At 45.1% G+C, this 25,156-nt stretch overlaps 1 protein-coding gene across 3 annotated transcripts in view; it reads right to left on the bottom strand.

Moving 5' to 3' along the window:
• The window catches only part of EPHA5 (EPH receptor A5), a 585,860-nt gene that overhangs the window by 229,687 nt on the left and 331,017 nt on the right, over nucleotides 1–25,156 (bottom strand). For all 3 annotated transcript variants that reach the window (XM_073637053.1, XM_073637052.1, XM_073637051.1), the window contains exon 4: nucleotides 23,702–23,857. In XM_073637053.1, coding sequence (XP_073493154.1) covers nucleotides 23,702–23,857 — 156 coding nt within the window. The remainder of the gene's footprint in view (nucleotides 1–23,701; nucleotides 23,858–25,156) is intronic.

Below are 25,156 nucleotides of genomic sequence, written 5' to 3'. Positions count from 1 at the left end.
AACCCCCAGGTGCTTCACAGAAGTTTATAACATTGAGTCGTAAAAATAAAATTTTAAAATTTTTCCCACAGAAATGTTTTTCAGCCCCCAATTTTGCATTTTCAAAAGGGTAACAGGAGAAATTGCACCATGAAATTTGTTGTGTAATTTCTCCTGAGTAAGCAGATACCCCATATGTGGGGAAAAAACACTGTTTGGGTGCACGGCAGGGTTCGGAAGGAAAGGAGTGCCATTTGACTTTTTGAATGTAAAATTTGCTTGAATAATTAGAGGACGCCATGTTGCATTTGGAGAGCCCCTGATGTGCCTAAACAAGTGACACCACTGTGAAAACTAGTCCCCTCAGGGAATTTATCTAGATGTTTGGTGAGAATCTTGAACCCTCAGGTGCTTCACAGAAGTTTGTAACATTGAGCCGTAAAAATAAAATGTTCACATTTTTGCAACAAAAATATTTAAGCCCCCAGTCTTGCATTTTCATGAGGGTAACAGGAGAAATTGCACCATGCATCTTGTTGTGCAATCTCTCCTGAGTAAGCCGATACCCCATATGTGGGGAAAAACACTGCTTGGGCATACGGCAGGTTTCGGAAGGGAAGGAGCACCATTTGACTTTTTGAATGTAAAATTTACTTGCGTAAACAGTGGAAAACCCCCACAAGTGACACCATTTTGGAAACTATACCCCTCGGGGAACTTATCTAGATGTGTGGTGAGCACCCTGAACCCCCAAGTGCTTTACAGAAGTTTATAACATGGAGCCGTGAAAATAAAAAAAATCACACTTTTTCCACAAAAATGATGCTTTAGCCCCAATTTTTTTATTTTCACAAGGGTAAGAGGAGAAAATGGACCCCAAAACTTTTGTGCAATTTCTCCTGAGTACGCCAATACCCCATATGTGGGGAAAATACAGTGTTTGGGCGCACAGCACAGTTTAGAATGGAAGGAGCACTGTGTGACTTTTTGAACGCAAAATTGTCTGGAATTGAGACGCCATGTCGCGTTTGGAGAGCCCCTGATGTGCCGAAATAGTGGAAATCCCCCACAAGTGACCCCATTTTGGAAACTACACCCCTCAAGGATTTTAACAAGGGGTATAGTGAACATTTTGAACCCAGAGGTACGACACAGGATTTGATAACATTAGGTCATCATATTGAATAAGTTGTCATTAGACTTGAGCACAAGTGCTCGGTACTTAAGTTTGCATTGGGTACTCAGGTATGCACCATGTATCAAGGGTGCTCGAGTGACATGCTCGAGTCCCCACCCGCATGTTTGACGGTTATTAGACACCCAAAAAAAAACATGCGGGGATCGCTCTTGCATGGCAGGCAATCCTCGCAAGGTTTTTTTGGCCGCGAAGCATATGGGGTGGAGACTCGAGCATGTCACTTGAGCACCCGCGATAATCAGTGCATTCCCGAGCACCCAATGCAAACTCAAGTAGCGAGCACTTGTGCTCAACACTAGTCGCCATATCATCATCATAATTTTTTTTTTACTTTTGAAAAAAATCCCAACCCTAACCCTAACCCTAATACAACCCTAACCCTAGCCCAACCCTAACCCTAGCCCAACCCTAACCCTAGCCCAACCCTAACCTTAGCCCAACCCTAACCCTAACCCCAACCCTAACCCTAGCACAACCATAACCCTAACCCTAGAGTTTATTTTTTACGCTGTTCCTCGTGCGGTATAAGTGATTAGACGACTTTATTCTTCGGGTCGGTGCTATTACAGCGATACCAGAATCATGTCAAGTTTTTATGATTGACAGCTGTCATACACTAAAAGACGCATTTTTTTGCAAAATCTAGTTTTTGCATCGCCATATTTTGAGAGCTATAATTTTTCCATATTTTGGCCGACAGAGTCATGTGATGGCTTGTTTTTTGCGGGATGAGTTGACGTTTTTATTGCTACCATTTTCAGGCACATTACATTTTTTGATCACTTTCTATTCATATTTTTGGAGGCAGAATAAACAAAAACCAACAATTCAGGAATTGCTTTTTTTTTTATTTGTTTTTGCTGTTCCGCGTGTGGTAAAATTGATAAGGTAGCTTTATTCTTCGGGTCAGTACGTTTACAGCGGTACCACATTTATATAGTTTTTCTATGTTTTGGAGCTTTTACACAATAAAAGCTATTTTATAGAAAAAATATTTTTTTTGCATCGCTTTATTCTGAGAGATATAACCTTTTTATTTTTCGGCTGATGGAGCTGTATGGTGGCTTGTTTTTTGCGGGACAGATGATGTTTTCAGCGGTACCATTTTTATTTATGTTTGTCTTTTTGATCACGTGTTATTCCATTTTTTGTTTGGCGGTATGATGTTTTTTGCTTCGTTTTTTATTTATTTTTTACTGTGTTCACTAAAGCGGTTAACTAGTGGGACAGTTTTATAGGTCAGGTCGTTCTTTTTTATTCATAATAATATTTATTGATGGGTACATTATATTTTTTTTTTGGTGGATTATTTTTTTGATTTTTATTTTAATATTTTTACAAATAAAAATTTATTTATTTTTTCTTCATTTTTTAACACTTTTTTTTACTTTTATACTTTGTCCCACTATGGGACTTTCACTTCTTTTTACTCTGATCGCCTGTATAGCATAGGGATGGAGCACCATCCCAGTGCTATACAGGCTGTTAGAGCTGCAGATGCAGAAGATACTTTGGTCATGAACTGCGCATGACCAAAGTATCTTCCTGCTGTCTGGTGTCCCATATGTTGTCATGACAACATCAGGTCGTAATGGCAACATCCGGGAAGCCGCGGCAGACAGCGTTGGGCGCCGGCAGGAGAGGTGAGCATCAGCGATCACCTCCCCTTGCCCCCGCAATGCTGCGATCGACTGTGATCGCAGCATTGTGGGGGTTAATGTGCCGGGAGCGGTGCGGGACTGCTCCTAACACATAGCACCGGGTGTCAGCTGACACCTGGCAGCAATCGCGCCCGCACAGCCTGTGTGCGGGCGAAATCAACAGGGCGTACTAATACGTACCTGGCTCTTAAAGCCCAGGGCACAGGTACATATTAGTATGCCCTGGGCTTTTAAGGGGTTAAAGGGTGCAAAGTAGTCACTGTGATGTTTGGTATAAAGGTGTGTGTTCCACACTGAACATGGACCAAAGAAATCTAAGGAGAGAGTTGTCTCAGGAGATTAGACAGAAAATTATTGAAAAACATGTTAAAGTTAAAGACTATTAGAGCATCTCGAAACAGCTTGATGTTCCTGTTGCTAAAGTTTCACATGTTATTTAGAAGTTTAAGGTCTACGGACTGTAGTCAACCTCTCTGGACATGCTTGCAAGATGAAAATCGTTGACAAATTGAAGAGACGGATAATTCAAATGGCAACCAAAGCGCTCAGAACAGCTTCCAAAGAAATTAGAGGTGAACTTCAAAGTCAATGTATATCAATGGCCAAAGTGGACTTTATGAAAGACAATCGAGGAAACCAAATCATAAAAAAGCGAGAATTGTTATTTGCCAAAATGCAAGATGACATGACACAAAGCTTCTGGGAAAATGTCCTTTGGACAGATGAGATAAAGCTGGAGCTTTTTGGCAAGTCACATTAGCTCTATGTTCACAGATACATAGAAAAGAACATTGTACCTACTGTGAAACATGAATCAGGCTCAGTTATATTTCATGGCAGTTTTGCTGCATCTAGCACAGTCTGTCTTGAATCTGTGCAGGGTCCAATTATATCTCAAGATTATCAAGTCATATTATGCTTTCCAGTATCAGAAAACTTGGTCTGAGTCACAGGTTATGGGTCCTCCATCCAACAGGATAATAACTCAAAGCACACAGCTAGTGATGAGCGAGTACCATAATATTCATAATCGCTATACTCATAACGAGTACTTTGTAATAATCGCGTATTCGTTCCGAATAGCAAGTACAATGTAAGTCAATGGGAAATGCGAGTAATTTTCTGCTGGACCCTACAAAGCCGTCTGGGGGCCTGAGGAAAAGGCTGAAATGGATGGGAAAGTGATGAAACAGAATGGGAAGAGCCTGGAGAATGTCCCTGTATGCATTTCTAACTCACATATGGTTTCTGGGAATAAGTTTGTCGCAATGTTACGCCACTTTTACAGACACTCAAGAGCAACTACCAAGGCTAAACTAAATTGCATGTAACAGGCCAAAAATGCAATATCAAATATATCACTTGTGCAAGTCAAAGGACAAAGGATATATGGTGCCCCCCTCCAGGATGGGTTGGAAAATCTTCTCCAAATGACTCAGAGATTTTGATTTTCAATATTCCACCGATTATATAGGAAGAGAAGACTTCTTGATACTGTACTACTTGGTCCAGTGCAGAATGTGCAGCATCGTATTTCCAAAAATTACTCCTGGGGACTGTGTCATAGGTGCAGGGAGATTCCATGACAAGGGGCTCCCTTGTCAAACATTATGTATGATGGAGTACTGTAGTAGTTGTGGCCCTCAATTCAAGTTTTCAGATGGCCATCAGTCGGTCATCAACAGTCAGTGTACATTTCTATTGAATATGTATCCCCTATCTCAGTCACAATGTGGCACAACCTGTGACAAGGGCCTACAATGACAAATATTAGTTTGGTAGGACCACTGTACATTTCAGATTTGTCCACTGCACAATGTGCATAGGGTTTCCAAAAATTAGCCCTCTAGGCTGAGTCATGGTTGAAGCAGGAAGCCATCATCACAAGGGCCTCCAATCACAAATAGTAGTTAGGCTGGAGTAGGAATACTGTCCTGGAATTGGTTTTTCCACTGCACAATGTGCATAGGGTTTCTAAAAATTAGCCACCTGGGCTGAGCCATGGTTGAAGCAGGAAGCCATCATCACAAGGGCCTCCAATCACAAATAGTAGTCAGGCTGGAGAGGAAATACTTTCCAGGACTGGTTTGTCCTCTGCACAATGTTTATAGGGTTTATAAAAATTAGCCCTCTGGATTGAGTCATGGTTGAAGAAGGAAGTCATCATCACAAGGGCCTCCAATCACAAATAGTAGTTAGGCTGGAGTAGGAATATTGTCCTGGTTTGTCCACTGCACAATGTTTATAGGGTTTCTAAAAATTAGCTCTCTGGGAGGAGTCATGGTTGATGAAGAAAGGTAACTTTTTTATGGGAAGGGGGTGATGTTAACAGCAGTAGCATGAATCTGTATTTTTGGTGAATTTAGGTTGGCTTGCTGTCATCTGTAGGGATTACAAACTGTGGAGATATCAAGTCCTTGTTGAATTTAATTAGAGTAAGTCTGTCTGCATTTTCCGTGGAGAGGCATGTGCGCCCGTCAGTGATGATTGCCCCAGGAGAACTGAAAACACCACACTAGCAGCCAGGCAGGCCAGCACCTCCAAGGCATATAAGGAGAGGTCAGTCCAAGTGTTCAGCTTAGACACCCAATAATTAAAGGGAACTGAAGCATCAGAAAGGACGCACGTATGGTCACTTAAGTACCCCTTGACTATGTTCTGCAACTTATCCCTCCTTGGCATTGTTATAGGCACAGATAGCCCTTGCTGTTGTGCTGGTTTATTGAAAATTGCCCAATTTGAGCACATTTTGCCCCCACCTCTGTTGGAGCTGGTTTTGAGTCCCTCCCCATCATCCCTTGGTGTTGAAAAGAGATGGTTTCTCTGGCACCAGCATTGTCTGAGGGTGATGATTTGAGCAACTGATCTACAACGGTCCATTCTAAAACTCTTTGGTGACTCCAAAAGGAGAGAAGGAAATTTCTCCTTGTACCGTGGATCGAGAAAGGTGGCCAACCAGTATAGGTTGTTGGATAAAATGTGTATCACGCAGGGGTCTTGCCACAGACACTTACACATGAACTGTGCCATGTGGGCCAAGCTGCAAAAAGGCAAACGTTCTGTATCCCCAACAGTAGAAACATTTCCCATCCTCTCCTCACGCTGACTGGCCTCCTCCACCTCCTCCTCTCCAGCCCATCCAGGCTGGACAGACATGAAGCTTGGGTTGGGTGTCCCCTCTGTAGCATTACGAGTCTGACACGCCCCGTGGTGCCGTGGGGTACTCGGTAGCCGGGCCGGTCCTTTTCGGGGTAGTCACGATGGCGGTGACCCAGTCCATGGACCTGGGCGGTCAAATAATTAAAGAAAAGGCTAATAAAGTTTTTGGGGATAATGTTCGTGATGCAACCCGTGGTATACGGCTATATGGGGCCACTGCGGTGCAGATCCACTGGGGCTGATGGTGAAACAGCAGAGTTGGTTCAGCTCTCCACGGGCAGAGATAAGCTCCTGGGCAGTGAAGATGATTTGTAGAGGTAGATGTTGTCGGTGCAGTGTAGTGCAGGGCAGGTGACGCAGTAATTAGCCAAGGACACAGTGGGGTGCAGTCTTCAAGTTTTACTCACATTTCATAAGTTCTCCAAGTTACAGTTACCGGTGTGTCACTGCCCACGTCATCCTGTGTCCTCCGGGGAAGTGATCCAGCCAACTCTCAGATATCTTGGAAGCACTTGAACGGGACCCCTTACTGTGTGCCTCTCCAGGTCGTCTCACTGCGCTGGCTCTCGCACTCCTGCCCTGTGCCTCACATACAGTGTTCCAAGCCAGTAGCCCTGGGCCTTGTCGGGCGACATCCTCTCTGTCCCCTTGGTCCTATATGGCCACCTTTTCGGCGATTGTGTGTGGAATCGGGTTACACCACCTGAAATGCTGCAACCTCCGGCTTGCTAGCTGAGTCCCAAAGTACTCCACTAGGCTGGGGCCGGTCCCCTACTGCGGCCAGATCCCTCCATGTCAGCATGAATTCGGGTGCATAGGTGGCATCCTGCACTCGCCGTGCCCCTGGGATCTCTTCCGTCTCTCTGGAGCCTTTCCCACTGTTCCGGTTTCTCTCTTCACTTTCTCCTCCTGGGTCTCCCTGACTGGACCCCTCTCCTCTCTCATTCCTCTCCACTGAATTCCAACTCCCAACTCCTTCTGCACTCCTGCTCCAAGCACTGGAGCAGGAGACTGGACCCTTGCTCCCCTGAGCAGGACTGGACTGAACCCCTTCTACAAATTTCTACCTTCCTTTTATACACTTCCTTTCAGTGCTCCCCAAACTTCTTCCTCCACCCACACCCACTACATGGTTCCCTCTCTTTTGGTTCCCCCCCTTCCAGCCAGGGACAGGACTCAATAGTGACCAAGTGCATCTTGCCCTGCCTGCTGGTCTGGAGTGGTGTAGTGTTGGATCTAGGTGTGTAGGTCCCAGGTAGTGCTCCCTCCTTACCTGAGAGTGGGGTACCACACCTCTGGCTGAGATGCAGTACCTCTATGGCAACTGGACCCGCAGAAAAACAAGTCCTCTCCCTCCTCATCCTCCTCATCTTCCTCCTCATCATCACCCATTGTTGCCTCAGAATATTGGCTGGGCTGAATAGTAACACCCATTGGGAAATCTGCCTCCATACCAACATGCTGGGCACTCAATGCTTCCTCTTTGAGATTCTGCAGTGATTGCTTCAAGAGACACAGCAGCGGGATGATTACGCTGATAATAGCCTGATCATCGCGCAAGAGGTTGGTGCAGTACTGTCAGCTATCCACACCCACTCGACAGTTATGTGTGGTGGCTGACTTTCCATCTGATGGGCATGCTGAAGCTGATATTCAGCTACTGCCCTCTGCTGTTCACTTATCCTCGCCAACATATGATAGGTGGAGTTCCATTGTGCAGGCACGTCGCAAATGAGTCAGTGACTTGACAAATTCAAGTACTTTTGCAGCGCTCTAAGAGCAGCAAAAATGGTAGAGGAATAGCAGAAATGGGCACAAATATGACGCACCTTCTCAAGTAGGTTCGGCAAGTCACGGTAAGCTTTCAGAAATTTCTGAACAACTAGGTTCAGCATTTGAGCCATGCATGGCACAGGTACCAGCTTGCCGACCTTTAAAGCCGCCACCAGGTTACGCCCATTATCGCAGACGACCAGACCGGGTTAGAGGTGCCGCTTGGAGAGCCACTGATCGGTCTGTTGTTTTAAAGCTTGCCACAGCTCTGCTGCGGTGTGTGCTTTCTGAGCTAAACAGATCAGCTTCAGCAGAGCGTGTTGCCGCTTTGCCAATGCGCTGCTGCACAGGTCCCAGCTTGGCAGTGATGGGGAGAGTAATTCAGCAAAGAATGAGGAGCAGGAGGAGGAGAGAGAGGAAGAGGAATATGAAGAGCTGGAAACCCTTACAGAAGTTGGGTCCGCTATTCTTGGCGTGGGTAGGATGTGTGTTGTTCCCGTTTGCACCTTTGTCCCACCCTCCACAAGGTTCACCAAGTGTGCTGTGACAGAAATGTATCGTCCCTGTCCACAACAACTTGTCCTGGTGTCTGTTAGGTGGACCTTCCCGGTTACGGCGTTGGTGAGAGCACAGTTCAGATTGTTTAACATGTGCTTGTGTAAAGCAGGGACGGCACATGGGGCTAAATAGTGGCTGCTGGGAACACTGTATCGTGGGGTTGCCACAGCCAAGAGATCACGGAAAGACTGTGTTCCCACAAGCCTAAACATCTCCACAGCTAGCAATTTGGCAATCTGCGAGTTTAGTATTTGTGCCAGTGGGCGCGTGGCTGGGTATTTACGCTTCTTTCCAAGCTCTCAGGCACGGACAATTGGACGCTTTTCTGGGGCAAGGAAGTGGATGTGGTTGATGTTTGTTGTGCGTGATCAACCACAGCTTGTGGACAGAAGGTATGAGCGCCTGCTTCCTGAACGGTAGATTCTGAAGGACATAGCCCAGGCGACACGGAATTGGTTTGACCTGCATACGCAGATTTGGTACCCTGATGTTCCGCCCACCTTCGAGGGTGCTTGGCTGCCATGTGGCTTCGCATACTGGTGGTGCTTAGGTTGCCTTTGCCCTGGCCTTTGTTCAAATGGTATGGCAGATGCTACAGACTACAATGTTTTACTCTGAAGGACTTTCAGAAAAAAAATTCCACACAGCAGCTGAACTCCCCCTTGCCCTGACTTGGCACACAGCAGGGGTGCTCTTGGGAACAGTCCACCCAGTTCTCACTCTGGGCAAACCACGACTCCTTGGTGCTTGTATTGGTGCTACATATCCATCTTCCTCTGTGTTGCTGTCATGGCTATCCATGCAAACGGTCCAAGTCGGATCAGTGGACTCATGATCGACCACCTTGTCTTCCATCTCATCGTCATTCCCAGTTGACATTGCATGCTGACCTGATGGCAACTGTGTCTCATCATCATCAGCCTCCACTTCTGGAGACAGTAAATGACATTCCGCCAAGTTGTTTTTTTCTGGCCGTAGGTCCTCAAATACTTGAGCATCAACCCACGCCACCTCCTCTTGTCCCTCTTCAATGATGCATGGTGATAGGCCAGAGCCAACCAAAGGATACGTACCAAACAGATCCTCGGAGTGGCCAAGCTTGGGGTCATATGTCTCCTGTGACTGATAATGGCGGTAGGAAGGAGAACCAGCTTCAGGATTGGATGGGCCAACTTTCTGTGTATCGACAGTAGACTGTGTGGTCGTGGAAGATTTGTTGCTGTTTGACAAATGCTTAGAGGCCTTGTCTGCTATCCAAGACAGAATCTGCTCTCGCTCTTCTGGCTTCCACACACATTTACGTTCCAGACCGGGAAATTTTTCCAGGAACATAGTGGATGCATCAAGCTTCTTTTGACTTGACACAGACTGAGTGCCTTCTTGCGCACCACGCACAACACTACGTCCACGTCTACATCCCTTAACAACAGGCTTTTTTGGCATTTTGGGTTTTGTTGACAGATTTTCAGATGTTGATGGCACAAGCCAAGCTAGCTGTCGCAGTCAAAATAATGGTTAAAATGGCCTGGTGCTTGTTTGTAGCAGTCAGTAGGAAATGTTTGGACTACTGCTTTGTGCAGGGCAATCAATGATTTTTTAAGTAGACTAATACAAACAGAAGGCAGGCTGACACCACAAAATAAGGGTTAAAATGGTCTGGTGCTTGTTTGTAGCAGGCAGTATGAAATGTTTGGACTACTGCTTGGTGCAGGGAAATCAAAGATTTTGTACATACACTAATATGGACAGAAGCCAGGCTCTGACCCCTAAAACAGCAGGGAAAATAGACCAGTGCTAAAAAAAAAAAAAAGGCAGCACACAATGCTAATTCTGTGTGTGCAGGAAAAATATTGCTTTGCCTCTGATAAGAGCTGTTTTAAGATGGACACTGTAAGAATACTTTATCATCTCCCTAGCTAATACTCAAGTTCTCCCCTGTACTCCTGACTTTGTTGTGAGTCTTCAGCTCTGAAAAGAGCTATTTTTTGATGGTATTATGAAGCTAGTGAGCGGCTCCTTTAAACACTGAACTAGTACACACTGCAGGTAGCCCTTACAAGGGCTTTTGTTTGATCAAGAGGCCTAAACACTCTCCCTAGCAGCTCAGCGATCTCTCCCTATGCTTATAGAAAGCAGGCTCCAGATGCAATGTGCACAAAATGGCGGTGGCAGGGCTTAAATAGACCCTATGATGCTGGGTGGCCAGCCAATCACAGTAATTCCACATTCAAGATGTCTGCAGCATTACTGTGATTGGTTAAGAAGCTCAGCATATTTAGTGGCTGCAAAGGAGGCGCCAAAACTGCAGGGTGGGACATCCGAATATAGCGAGGCGAGTACACAAATACTCGCAGAATAACGAGTAACCCGAATACCGTACTATCCGTGCGAATATCGATTAGTAACGAATACACTCACTCATCACTACACACAGCTGAAAACATCCCCGAATGGGTAAGAGCACAGAATTGCACTATTCTGAAGTGGTCCTTTATGAGCCCTGACCTAAATCCTATTGAACATATGTAAAGTGAGCTGATACACGCCGTCTGGAGAAGGCACCTTCACACCTGAGACAGCTGGAGCAGTTTACTCACGAGGAGTGGACCAGAATACCAGTGGACATATGCTGAAGTCTCAATGATAGTTATATTAATTTTTTGTTTGCAGTGATTGCCTCAAAAGGTTGAGTCAGGATCTCTACTTCCGCAAGAGTTACCATCAAGTCAAGCTACACTGAAGCGAATGTAGGTTACGCATTCTGACCCACCTTGCTTCTATGGGTCTATGACAAGATACTTCAGACAGCACCATTAAAAAATTGGTAAGCGCATCCATTATTTAGAGGAGACAAATACAATTCCAGTCCTAGTTCTTGTAATTGGGGTAATCCTTCTGTAAGGACCACTCATTGATAATTCCACTTGCAATACAACAGAGATGCCACAAGGGTAAAATTACAATTAATAATGAATCCTTGTAAAGCAACATAATACAACCTTTACACATTCTATGTTCTCCCCGTGTTGGCGCGGGTTTATTCCATGTTCTCTGCTTTCCTAGCCGCACTACAAAGATGACTCGCCCCCTGGGCCGTGGGGCACACGGAACCGGGCAATAGTGAGACGCTGGGGGTAGTAGTGGCGGCCCAGTCCCGCGGCTCAGGGTGGTCAGACCAATGGTAGTCTGTTACGCGCTTCAGATAATGTCCGACTACGCCACCCATGGATTGCGGTTATTAGGAACCGCCGCTGGGGCTGATGATGTGTGCAGCTGGGATGGTGTGACACCCCACGGGAAGAGTGCGGCCCCAGGGCAGTGTAGTGGATGGTGAGAGTGATGGTGGTGAGAGTCCCCGTGCTGATAGTGCTGGAGGAGCGAAAGAGCACACAGACAACGTACTGCAGTCCAATGTCTTTTACTCACAGTTCAGGTACTCCGGGTCACTTCTGTACACGTAATGACCGTCCGAGCCGTGCTGCGTCCACCAGGTGTGGGGCTCGGTCAACTCCCAGGCAGTTCAGGAGCATGGCACAGGACCCCCTTTAATCCTTTCTCTGGCCTGCCTCACCAGTGACCCACTTTTGTCCAGCTGCCGCGGACTTGTGCGGTTAAACGTGGGCCCCGTCCTCCGCTGTCCTATATGGTGCCTTCCTAGCAGGTTTGATGAGGTGTCGCACCAATAAATGATCACGACGACCGGTCTTTGGCTGAGGGTAGTTTCTCCTCCACCAACTTGGGATCCGGTACCCTTAATCTGCCCGACCCTTCACCCTGGATTCTCGTGGGTTCTTAGGGTCCCTTCCACCTTCTTGTTCCTGAGCCCTTCTGTTTCTCTGTCTCTCCTTCTCTTTCTCTGTTCCTTTCTGTTCCTTTCTCGTGGAGCTGGGATGAGACTTAATCACAGCTCCCTTTCACCTCCTCTCTCTCTCTTCTCCGGCCTCTCTCTAGGCCCGCTCCTGAGTGGAGCTCCTACAGAGCCTCCACTCCCGGTCTTCTCCTCTGACTGAACGAACCTAGATCTAAGATGGTGCCCACCTTTTATACCTCCCTCTGACCATGAGCCCAGGTGACCAGCAACCAATGGGCTCCTTCCTACACTCAGGAACCAACCCCTATCTGCCCCTACAGCACTGGGTGTTCCTCCCCCCTCCCCACTCCAGGCAGGGACATAGTCGATCGTGCCTGCACTTCTGTCTAGTGGGAGCACCGTTGAGCTGTCCCTCGGAAATGGGGTGTGTGTGCTGTATGCAGCTAACTGAGCCCTGGTCCATACTCCATCCTTACCTGGGAGTGAAATATCACACCTCTGGGCTGAGGTGCAATACCCCTGTAGCGGCCGAACCCTCGGGGCACTACATTCCCCCCTGGTAAAGCACAGCACGTCCTCGGGCTGGAAAAGAGCAAAAACAGTTAATTACAGGACATGCAAACTTTTTAAAACTTTTCACATCAGAAAACAGGCAACATGGTTCAATTCCCTTTATGGGAAACGCTTTTCTTTTCTTGTCACACTATTATAAAACACATACTAATACTTCTGGAACTCTTTTGTCATATAAACACTGTTAGAAAACATTCACATTACTATCTAGCAGCATATAAAAACTTTTCATATAAAACATTTGCAGGAAAATATTTTTACAACACATTCTTGGATCCTGGCGGCGGTGCAACTTGCGACCAGATGTGCACTCTTCTTGTAAGTGCAGGAACTGTGGCAAACTTGTAAACACGAGGGACTTGCAATCCCGAGGTAGACGTGGTAGTCTTTTTATAAAACCAGTAGGGGGCTCTTTAGGAAGCGCAACTATATACAAGGGATTGACCGCTCTCAGTCCTCGGCCAGTTTTGGGAAGGGAATGGCTGCTCACAGTCCTCAGCCTGTTAAAGGGAAGAGGGGTGGCTGCTCTCAGTCCTCAGCCAGGTTACTTAGGGGATAGGGCAACAATCGCACAGTCCTATATCAGTCCCAAAGGGGACCACACTCATTTTGTGAAACAGTCCCACACAGTTCCTTTGTACCCTGACGGGTAACTATTTACATTGGCGCTTCTTCTTACTCTCTATCGTCGTTCTCCATATGCGCCTTGCTCCTCCTCGTCATCTTCAGGCCCATCCGGGTCCTTTTGGTACTCAACGTCCGAGTAGTGCTGTTCCTCCTCCTCTACTACTCTGTGGATGTGGAGGGCGTACCATCCCTTCACGCCTTGGTGCCGGGTGTAAGACACCACATCCCCTGGAAATAGATCCCGCCCTCGATGGCCTTCCGGCAGGTGGCTCTCCACATCTCTTCTCGTCACGAATATATCGTTGATGGTCTCAGGGTCTCGGATGAAATCCCAGCCGCGCTCCATCTGGAACTTCACAACAGTTCCGGTGACTTGGGGACTGCGGGCAGTTCGGGGATCTCGCCGGGCCTTCATTTTCTGCTCCGCGCTCTGGACCTGCAGCTTCTCTTGTTTCACCCGCCGCTCTCGCTGCTCCCTCTCAAACATTTCCAGCTGTTGGCGGCAGGCCTCCCGCCGTTCGGCTGCGCCCGCTCGTGTTTCCCTTGTGAACCCCATTAGGTCCTCCCCGGTGGGGTCCCATTCGAACTGGGCATCCTCCAATGGCAGCTGGTGGATTTCCTGAGGCGCCGGAGCAGGTATGAGGGGCTCAGATGGTACTTCAACCTCCGCGGGCGGGCTCCTCCGGAAGCGGGGGTTAACATACTCGGGGGGCCAGATAAAAGGAAGCCCATCCGGACTGGTATGTTGGGCGAAGAGATCTGCGCCCAGCGGTAGTACTGCAGAGGCAGGGGGCGCGAGTGGGTTGGCGGCGCCCGGGGGCACGTGGCCTTGCGACCAGGCCCGTGCTGGTCGTTTCATAGTTGTTCCCAGGGGTGGTACAGCGGGTGCAGGGGGTTCCGTCGGGGCAGCGGCGTCCGGGGGCGCTAGGCCTTGCGGCCGGGCCTGCGATGGCGGTTGGCTGAGCACGCCCGGGGTCAGAGGGCACGGCGTGTGGCGGGGCTCACTGGCAGCGTCGGCGGCCTGGGGGCCGGTTGATGGCGGTGGAGGCACAGTGTCGACGGCGGGTCCAGGTGCGTTGGGCTCCGCAACGGGGTGCAGGGGCAGGTCGGCGGCCCCAGGGTTCGGGGTAGGGGCGTCTCCGTTACCTGCCTCTGCTGTCTCGGCCTCCTCCGTGGCGTCGTCTTCAGCCTCCGCTCCCTCTTCACTGCCCTCGGTGGCTGGTGTGCCGCTGGATGTCGTTGGCGCCTCCCGCTGCAGTGTCACAGCCCGCCAGGCCACTTCTTCTTTCCACCCGGTGATCACGTCCTGCTGCGCCCGGACCATCCTCGGGTCCAGCTCCTCCAGCGCCACCCGCGTATACTCGGGGTCCTCCTTGTGGAGATGGGCTAGCAGCTCGGTGAGGCTGCATGATGGTGTAGCTTGCAGCAGGCCCCTTGCCAAAGTACTGGAGCTGATTTCTTTCTCCATCTCCGGGTGCGGCCTGGCCAAACTGATCCAGACCACCCCCTGCCCCGCAGTTTTCTTCTCTTTCCGCCCCCATGGGGGGTGGTCCTGGGGCATTCTGCTGACAATCACTCTCAGGGGCAGCCCCCCCACATTGACGGACATTTCTACCGCCATGCTCATGGTTGTTGGGGGCGGGCTTCCTCTTTGGCGCCATTCTGGGACCCGGCCCACGATGGGAGGTGACCTGCTGTGGTCTTTTGGCGTGCACATTATGGCGCTCGTTCTTCTGGGGTGGGCGCCATCTTTAGTACAATGAAACAGTCTCTTTTCAGGCGCGCAGTACCCGTGGTTAGCGGGCACGAAATCCTGCCGACTACGCCAAAGCTGACTCGCCCCCTGGGCCGTGGGGCACGCAGATCCGGGCAATAGGGAAACGATGGGGGTAATAGTGGCGGCCCGTTTCTGAGGCTCAGGGTGGTAAGACCAATGGTAGTCTGCTACTGTACTTTAGATAATGTCCGACTACGCCACCCGTGGATTGCGGTTATTAGGAACCGCTGCTGCAAGGCAGACCGCTGGGACTGATGGTGGGTGCAGCTGAGGCGGTGTGACTCCCCAAGGGAAGAGTGCAGCCCCAGGGCAGTGTAATGGATGGTGGGAGTGATGGTGGTGAGAGTCCGAGTGCTGATAGTGTTGGAGGAGCGAAAGAGCACACAGACAACGTACTACAGTCCAATGTCTTTTACTCACAGTTCAGGTACTCCGGGTCACTTCTGTACACGTAGTGACCGCCCGAGCCGTGCTGCGTCCACCAGGTGTGGGGCTCGGTCAACTCCCAGGCAGTTCAGGAGCATGGCACAGGACCCCCTTTAATCCTTTCTCTGGCCTGCCTCACCAGTGACCCACTTTTGTCCAGCTGCCGCGGACTTGTGCGGTTAAACGTGGGCCCCGTCCTCCGCTGTCCTATATGGTGCCTTCCTAGCAGGTTTGATGAGGTGTCGCACCAATAAATGATCACGACGACCGGTCTTTGGCTGAGGGTAGTTTCTCCTCCACCAACTTGGGATCCGGTACCCTTAATCTGCCCGACCCTTCACCCTGGATTCTCGTGGGTTCTTAGGGTCCCTTCCACCTTCTTGTTCCTGAGCCCTTCTGTTTCTCTGTCTCTCCTTCTCTTTCTCTGTTCCTTTCTGTTCCTTTCTCGTGGAGCTGGGATGAGACTTAATCACAGCTCCCTTTCACCTCCTCTCTCTCTCTTCTCTGGCCTCTCTCTAGGCCCGCTCCTGAGTGGAGCTCCTACAGAGCCTCCACTCCCGGTCTTCTCCTCTGACTGAGCGAACCTAGATCTAAGATGGTGCCCACCTTTTATACCTCCCTCTGACCATGAGCCCAGGTGACCAGCAACCAATGGGCTCCTTCCTACGCTCAGGAACCAACCCCTATCTGCCCCTACTGCACTGGGTGTTCCACCCCCCTCCCCACTCCAAGTAGGGACATAGTCGGTCGTGCCTGCACTTCTGTCTAGTGGGAGCACTGTTGAGCTGTCCCTCGGAAATGGGGTATGTGTGCTGTATGCAGCTAACTGAGCCCTGGTCCATACTCCATCCTTACCTGGGAGTGGAATATCACACCTCTGGGCTGAGGTGCAATACCCCTGTAGCGGCCGAACCCTCGGGGCGCTACAAAGACATATTGATAGGAAATCTAGATTGTGAGCCCCAATTGGGACAGTGATGATTGTGTATATAAAGCGCTGTGGAATTAATGGCATCTGACAGCATGATCCCGCAGCGCTCTGACTGGCAGTAACAATGTCACACAGATGACAGAGTGGGAAACCACGGATGTTTGGGCCCCCTGTTCAGGTTTGGATTCAGGCTCAGGTACCTGAACCCAAACTTTTAATAGCTGTTTGACCCATCGAACCCGAACATCCAGGGGTTCGCTGATCGCCACTCATTACTTGTAAAAAAGACACCTGTCCACACACTTAATTAATCACACTCCAACTTCTCCACCCTGACCGAGACCAAAGAGCGGTTTAAGGACACCAGGAAAAAAACTGTAGACCAGCACAAGGCTGGGATGGGCTACAGTACAATAGGCAAGCAGCTTGGTGAGAAGGCGACTGTTGGCACAATTATTAGTAAATGGAAGAAACACAAGATGACTATCAATCTTGCTCAGTCTGGCGCTCTAGGCAAGATCTCACCTCGTGGAGTAAGGATGATCCTGAGAAAGGTCAAGAATCAGCCCTGAACTACACAGGAGGACCTGGTCAATGACCTGAAGAAAGCTGGGACCACAGTTTAAAAAGTTACCGTTAGTAACACACTACGCCATCATGGATTAAAATCCTGCAGGGTACACAGGGTCCCCTTGCTCACCCCACCACATGTCCAGGCCCATTTGTTGTTCACCAATGACCATCTTGATGATCCAAAGGAGGCATGGGAGAAGGTTATGTGGTCAGATAAGACCAAAATAAAACAACTCCACTTGCCATATTTAGAGGAAAAAGAAAGATGAGTACAACTCCGAGAACACCGTCCCAACTATGAAGCATGGTGGGGGAAACATCATACTTTGGGGGTGATTTTCTGCAAAGGGGACAGGACGACTGCACCGTATTGAAAGGAGAATGGATGGTGACATGTATCGTGAGATTTTGGCAAACAATCTCTTCCCTGTTGAATATATGAAGATGTGTCTGGGTCTTCCAGCATGGCAATGACCAGAAAAACACAGCTGGGGCAACTAAGGAGTGGCTTCGTAAGAAGCATTTCATGGTCCTGGAGTGGCCTAGCCAGTCTCCAGATCTGAACCCTATAGAAAATCTTTGGAGGGAGCTGAAACTCAATATAGCCCAGTGACAGCCCCGAAACCTGAAAGATCTGGAGAAGATCTGTATGGAGTAGTGGGCCAAAATCCCTGCTACAGTGTGTGCAAACTTGGTCAAGAACTACAGGAAACGTCTCAATTCTGTAATTGCAAACAAAGGTTTCTGAATTAAGTTCTGTCTTACAATTCTATCAAATACTTATTTCATGCAATAAAATGAAAATTAATTATGTAAAAATCATACAATATGATTTTCAGTTTTTTTTTAAGATTCTGTCTCTCACAGTTGAAGTGTACCTACAATAAAAATTACAGACCTCTCCATCCTTTGTAGGTGGGAAAACTTGCAAAATCGGCAGTATATCAAATACTTATTTTCCCCACAGTAAGTAAGTAAACTAAATACATATTGCTCAGTAGGAGTTATGATTATGGGAGTAATATGTGCACCATAAATCTCAGTAGGATAAGTATTTCAGTCAGATGATCAAACAGATATCTTTTCTGTCCACACATTTAAGTTACTTCAATGAACATATACATCTATGTTAAGACTTTATAATTAAAAGTCTGATCTGCCCACAGACCTATCTCGCCAATAACCCTTGTAATCACAGCAGGTCCCTTTGGCAGAACAAGAGGTCATTGCTGAACTCACCCCCTCTTCCTGTTTTCCACCTTATAACACCCCCCTACACTCCTCCCCACACCATAGCACTCAGTCCACTAATATTGACCCTACTTTACTGGGGTCCTCCTTCTACTGACTTTGGTGACATCACTTAGAAAACAGACACACAAAAATGGATTACACCAAAGGGGAAAACCAGTGGGGAGGCAACAAAAACAAACAAAGGTAAAGCAAAAGTAGCAGATCTATTGATACTGCAACTACTAGAAAATAGCATACAGTTAATGTTAATTGAAAATCAATCCAAAACATGAATCGTTGATTGAATCTATTAAAGGGGATGTCCAACTTCTGAAAATTTCATGGCATATGTTGCAAATGTTATAAAAAACAAGCTGAGTATTACATATCTCCCCTGGGTGCATTGTTGGCTCTCCACTGCCACCTCAGTCTCTGTTTGGTTGCAGAGGAGATGTCACGTCGACAGCACTGCAGCCAATTACTGAGCTGCCTAGGAAACAGATATATAGAGTGAGGCAGCACATCCAATGACATGACACTTTTATTAACCTTTGCCAAGTTTGATGGCGTGAATCATTGTGCTCATTGATTGAGTGCAGCTCAGTCGAAGTGACGGCACTGCTGCAGCCAAACAACACAGGCAATGGCAGCATGAGAGACTTAGTGCTGGATCTGAGAAAACTAAGTGTTTTTTTTCTTTTTTATAACTTTTACAGCATATGGCATGTAGTTTTCTAAAAGAGAGCAACCCCTTTAAGTCCACCATAAAATTCTAGAATTAAAAATGACTAGCACCCCCTAACAGAGTAAAGTGCAAAAAGTTGCAGCTGCTGTGACTGTATAATATCAAACTAAAAAACCACAGCAGCAAACTATAAGCGCTAAGATGAATGCAAACACTGACTGTATGAAACTGCATCATTGCTATATAGAATATACTCATAAAATAAAGGTGCCCAGCACACAAACTGGCCAATTCATGTGTGCCAACCAGCCATGACAAGGCGTACCTTTCTTTGATGGGGTCCTAAACCGAATATTTTCAAACATGCCTCTCCTTGGGCTAAACGCCTACAAATCTAAACGGCAGGTAATATCCAGTACTAATTAAAAACAGCTTTAAGATGATGGGAATAGTGCTCAGTCAGAAAAGGAGGCAGTTATCACCTCCAATAGTATATTACCAAAAAATTGAAAAACTGACCAGTACCTGCTAATAGAATAAAGCAGCTGTAAACAGGAGTAAACTGCTAAGATTGCATAATATACAAACAACAGAATACCGCAGCCTCCGTAAGCGCTAAGATGTATGCAAACATTAAATATCTGAAGTTCATACTGCATCATTGATATAAAGAATATACTTATAAAATGAAGTTACCCAGCACACAAATTGGCAATTCATGTGTGCCCAGCAGCCAAGTCAATGCATACCTTCACAATGAGGGTTCTATCATAAAATCGTACACATTGACATGACTGGTGGGCACATATGAATTGGCAAAATTGTGCATTGGGCAACTTCATTTTATGAGTATATTCTATATAGCATCAATGCAGTTTTAATTTGATATCATTGTTTGCATACATCTTAGCTCATACAGAGTACTGCTGTATCCTTTTGTTTGAGTTCTGAAATGAAGGTGCTGTAGTGCCATATAGAGCTCGCAAACCTATTTACTATTGCTGAGAGATGAAACACTTTAAGGATGCGAACATTTTTCATTTTTGAGCATTCTTATTTTTATCAACAAAGCTATATGAGGGCTTTTTCTGTTATGGGACAAGATGTAGTTTTGAATTATAACATTTATATTACCTTACAATGTACTGAAAAACAAGAGAAAATGTCAAGCAGTATGAAATGATGAAATAAAATGCAATTCTGCCATTGTTTTTTGGATATTGTTTTTATGCCATTCATTCTGTGGTTAAAGTAACCTGGTAACATGATTCTACAGGTCAATACAAATACAATATCAAACTTAAAAGTTTTCTTTTTATATTTTAGAAGTAAAAAAATATATATTACTTTGTACCACACTTCTTTAATTGGTTATTTTAGTAGCTTTTTGTTTGTTTGCTTTTTTGTTTGTTGTATGCAGGGGCAGGTAGGGCTGAACCGATTTTTTCCTTGATGCATGGAATAATTGCTTAAAAGCAGCATTTTGTTATTACTTGGGTTATTTTTGTTGAATATGAAAAGTAGTTTGACATCGGAATAATTTATCTGTGACAAATATGTAAAATTAGGAATTATAGCAAATTAAGAAGGAGGTGAATAGTTTCACATCATTGTGTGTGTCTATAGAAGCTAGGATATACATTTTAGGAGAATTCTCTTTTTTTACATATAGCATCTGTTTAATGTATATAAACAAAAATATATATATATATATAAATTGTGCATTCTTATGAGTGTAGGAACATTATTTGTACAGTTATACTTGTGTTCGAAATTATCCTAGACTCTTTCATAAAGCAAAGGCTTTAGTTTCTTATTATCCTTTAGTGTATTTGTGTTAGAATTGCCTTGCTGAGAAGAAATTAAGACTAATGAATGAGGGTAATAAATGTGTATTGGGCAATAAAGTTCTTTATAGTTAAATTAAAAGAGGAATCACAGACTACAATTCAGGACTAATTAGCTCTCAGATATTCGAGGCACCATGGTAGGTTACTGTTTGGTTTAATCATCAGGTGTAGTATAGAGGCATTAACTATTTGTGGTAACTAAACCCCTTGATTTCTTGTTTTCTTCCTAGTTGATCTTCTATTCTAGATCTAGCTGAAATATTTGATTCTTTTTCTAAGAGTTCATTCACATGGCCATATTTTCTGTCCGAGTGCTGTCCATAAACAAACTGACTTCACTCAGATCAATGTTATTCAATGGGGCAGTGGAGACCAAATCGGCCCACATGCCCTAAAAATCGCAGCCTGTCCTTTTCTCTTCTTTAAATCGGGTGAGACTCACCCATTCAATTCTACGGGTGCATAAAAAAAGTTTGATGCTATACAGAGCCACAGGGTAGCATACGTTTTTAACGGATACATAGCAATTCTTTAACATAAGAGACTGAAAATGGTTTTGTAAATGATTAATAGTTGCTGAGTGAAAATTGTAATGCCTATACACTGCATACAGATGACAACTGAGAAAAAATATCCTAGTTTTCTGGATGAAACTGTCGTGTGAACCTCGCACAACTGTGATATTCATAGATATGCAGGATCTAATGGGTTAAATAAGATTACTGTGTTCTTTCAACTATATGATGCACTTTTTAGCAAGAAAAACCCTTGCTAAAAAGTGCCTGTGTCTTATAGTCCGAAGGCAGCTTCCCCTGTCTGCCACCCCCAGTTTCATATCATCCTCACTGCTTTCTCAGTGATGTGGGAGCGCCGTGCTCAGAAAGCTGCTCCTTCCCCGATCAGCAGTATACAGTGATATGGAGCTCTCGCTCACTTCCAGACACTGCTCAGTGTTGGGAAGAGAAGAAAGTTGATCATTCAGTCTACCTGCCTGAATCCACGTGCACACGTTGAGTATTTGGTAAGTTTTTTACCACAGTATTTCTAAGTCAAAACCAGGAGTGGAGAAAAACTACAGAAGTGGTGACGTGTTTCTATTAAATTTTTCCTCTGACTGTTGCCCTTCTGGTTTTGGCTTACAAATACTAAGGCAAGAAAACTCACCAAATACTTAATGTGTGCACGTGGCCCGAGACTCCCCAGCTCCTGTCACATACACTTACTCTGGCTGGCTGACACTGACATCCTTGCCTCACCTCCTGGATAAGACAGAGGTACAAAGCGCATCGAAAATGAAAGTATTTTACAGTGTTTTTCCAGTCAAGAGACACATTTTTGGTGCAGAAATGTGTGCGGTAAATACTGAACTTGTGCACATACTCTTATACTTCTACTCACAATACAATTGTAAATGCAAAACTGTCTTAGGTTATGTTCCCACGTATAGTTTTTGGTCAGTTTATTATGCAGCGTATTTTCCATAAAAATGCATGTCACCTATTTGACTTAATGGATGCCGAAAATCTGCAACATCAAAAGCTCATTGTGGCATCGTAGTCTAAAACTGTTTTGCAAAGTTAGTGTTACTTCACGCGACTCTCACTTATTAGGTCATTACGGAAGTTGAAATAGTAGGAAATATTTTTTTTCTGATTTCTTTTGTCTAAACCTGGGTGCATGCCATCGTCCGATGCATCTTACACTACGTGTACGTGCTAAGTATTTAGGGAGTTTTTTACATCAGTATTTATAAGCCAAAACCAGGAGTGGGTGATAAATACAGACGTGGTGATGTGTTTCTATTATACTTTTCCTCTGACTGATCTACTCCTGATTTTGGCTTATAAATACTGAGGTAAAATACTGACCAAATACTCAATGTGTGAACGTGGCCTTATAGTCCGAAAAAAATGGTAATTAAATTTAATGAAACTAGTCAATTAAGGTATGTTATAACTGATTTATTTTTTATTCTGATGGCTAAGACCACATTTTAAGACTATTTTAGAGTTAGATGAAAAATTAATTTGCATGTAAACCTCTTTACATCATTTCTTTGTTATTATCCTGCATTGCATTGTGTGTTTAGTCCAGAGATGGATATAGCGTTCTGATGGTTGTCACTTGTCGTCAGTAACCCCTTAACTGTGCTACCACATCAGATATACTATAATGCCCAGAGAAACGATTATGCCCCCAAGAATTACAATCAGCAGAGAAAGATTGGTGTAGTGCTGTGAGATTTAACTTCTGAAGTCTGCAGAAAGGTTAAAGGGGTGGTCCGAAACTAATATTGATTTCAATCCTAAATGTCTACTTATAGACAGTAGAACAGAAGATTCAATGAATAGCTTAACCTATGACTGAAGGATCAAACTACACACAGATCAGCCAAGAAAAAGCTGCAGACAAAAAGCGATACTAGATTTTTTTTTAACTATTCATCAGTTGCTTTATTTTTTTTTTTTATATTTGTTTGAGATTTAGTTATCACATATAATTTAGAAACCTAAAATTTCCAGAAGGGGTGTCCTCTAATTTAAGAGAAGAGAGAACAAAACAGGTATAAATTTATCTTTAACTAAAGTGACAAATGAAGAAGAAAATCAATACATCATTACAGTATTGGCACAAGTGTGCCGCTCCGATGTCCATAATGATTGGAAAAAAGCCACCAAAAATATAGAGTTGACTTCTGCACTGATTCAAACAAACATTGGTGCCTATTTTTCCTTGTATTAGTAGACAAACAAGTATTTCTAATGTGTATTCCCTGCACAGTATAGCATATTCAGGTTCTCACATAACATGTGGATAAATTGCATTCATATGTATGTTACCTTATTTCCATACAATAGAGAAATGGAAGTACTTAGAACATGCTTACTTGTACATGCCATCGTGTGTGGGTCAGACTCTTTTCTATAATAGTGCTCTTCGCAGACACAAGACGTTGATGCTTCCTCATGGGCATAACTATGAGGAGGGCATTTACTGCATGTCTGACTCTGAGGGGAAGACTTGAAAAATCCTGGACGACATACTGGAAAACAAGGCAAAATATAAAATATTACTAAGACATATCTGATTTCACAGTATCTCGTATAGGCTGGAAAGGTTAATAGTGTAAAATCAAGCTCATTTGCAACATTTAACATTGTTGGGTCCCTGGACTGATTTGTCACCTCTCCTGTTGGGCACACATGTGACAGGAGAGGTGACAAAGCAGGACAGGGACCTAACAATGAAGGAAGACTTGATGCTGGCTGTTGGGCACACATATATTGTCCAATCTATGTGCTAAGTACCTTCCTTTTACAGTAATTTTTCATATTAATATTACAGAAAAAAAATATATATTTAATGTGTACATTTTGTAGCGCTTTCCTATTTTTCCATGGCATCAATGCAGTTTCAATGTTTCAGAACAATCACTCTTAGCAATTTAAGATGTAACTTTTACATTTTTTCATAGTTTGAATTTTTTAAGTTGGCTCCTATTCACACTGGTTTGGATGTGCTGGTCATTTTCGCAATTTGTTTCTAATTTTCTTTTTGGCATGTGCACTCCCATCCCCATCAGCTTCAGGTGATTTTAAGTAGTTAGCTGGTTCACTCCTGACCCATAAATTATAGACTTTCAGCCCAGGAGAGGTGACAAAGCAGGACAGGGACCCAACAATGAAGGATGCCTTGACACTGGCTGTTGGGCACACATATATTGGCCAATCTATGTGCTAAGTACATTGCTTTTACTGTAATTTTTTGGATTAATATTACATAAATTTTTTTTTAAATATTTCAAGTATATATTTTGTAGCGCTTTCCTATTTTTCCATGGCAGCAATGCAGTTTCAATGTTTCAGAGCAATCACTCTTAGCAATTTAGGAAGCAACATTTTTTCATAGTTTGAATTTTTTAAGTTGGCTCCTGTTCACACTGGTTTGGATGTGCTGGTCATTTTCACTATTTGTAACATGGTACCACAATATAATTTTTTATTGTACAAAATAGTAATAGTAACAAAAAAATGACGTACATTCAAATTTCTTTTAATGACTTCAAAGTGCAAACACTACCATTTTTTGTATACATTTTTTTAAAATGTGCTCAAATATCTGCTTGATAAATACAATAAGGTGTCCAGTGGCATGGCTCGTGGGCACTAGCGCAAAATCTCCAACAGGGCATTCTTTTGTTATGAATTTTTTAAATCACTGTTTTCATGTGGGCTTAAGGGACCTTTTGCACCCCCCTACCAAAGCTCCACCACTGGTGAGTGACTGAAATAACCTACACACACTATACTTATACTTTTGCAGACATCTACAGGTTATGGTC

The sequence above is a fragment of the Phyllobates terribilis genome, unplaced genomic scaffold (assembly GCF_046119375.1).
Source record: "Phyllobates terribilis strain yellow unplaced genomic scaffold, ASM4611937v1 Scaffold_1__5_contigs__length_1240528914, whole genome shotgun sequence".
Taxonomy (NCBI): Eukaryota; Metazoa; Chordata; class Amphibia; order Anura; family Dendrobatidae; genus Phyllobates; species Phyllobates terribilis.
The sequence above is the reverse complement of the archived record's forward strand: the minus strand, read 5'-3'. Positions and strand labels throughout refer to the sequence as shown.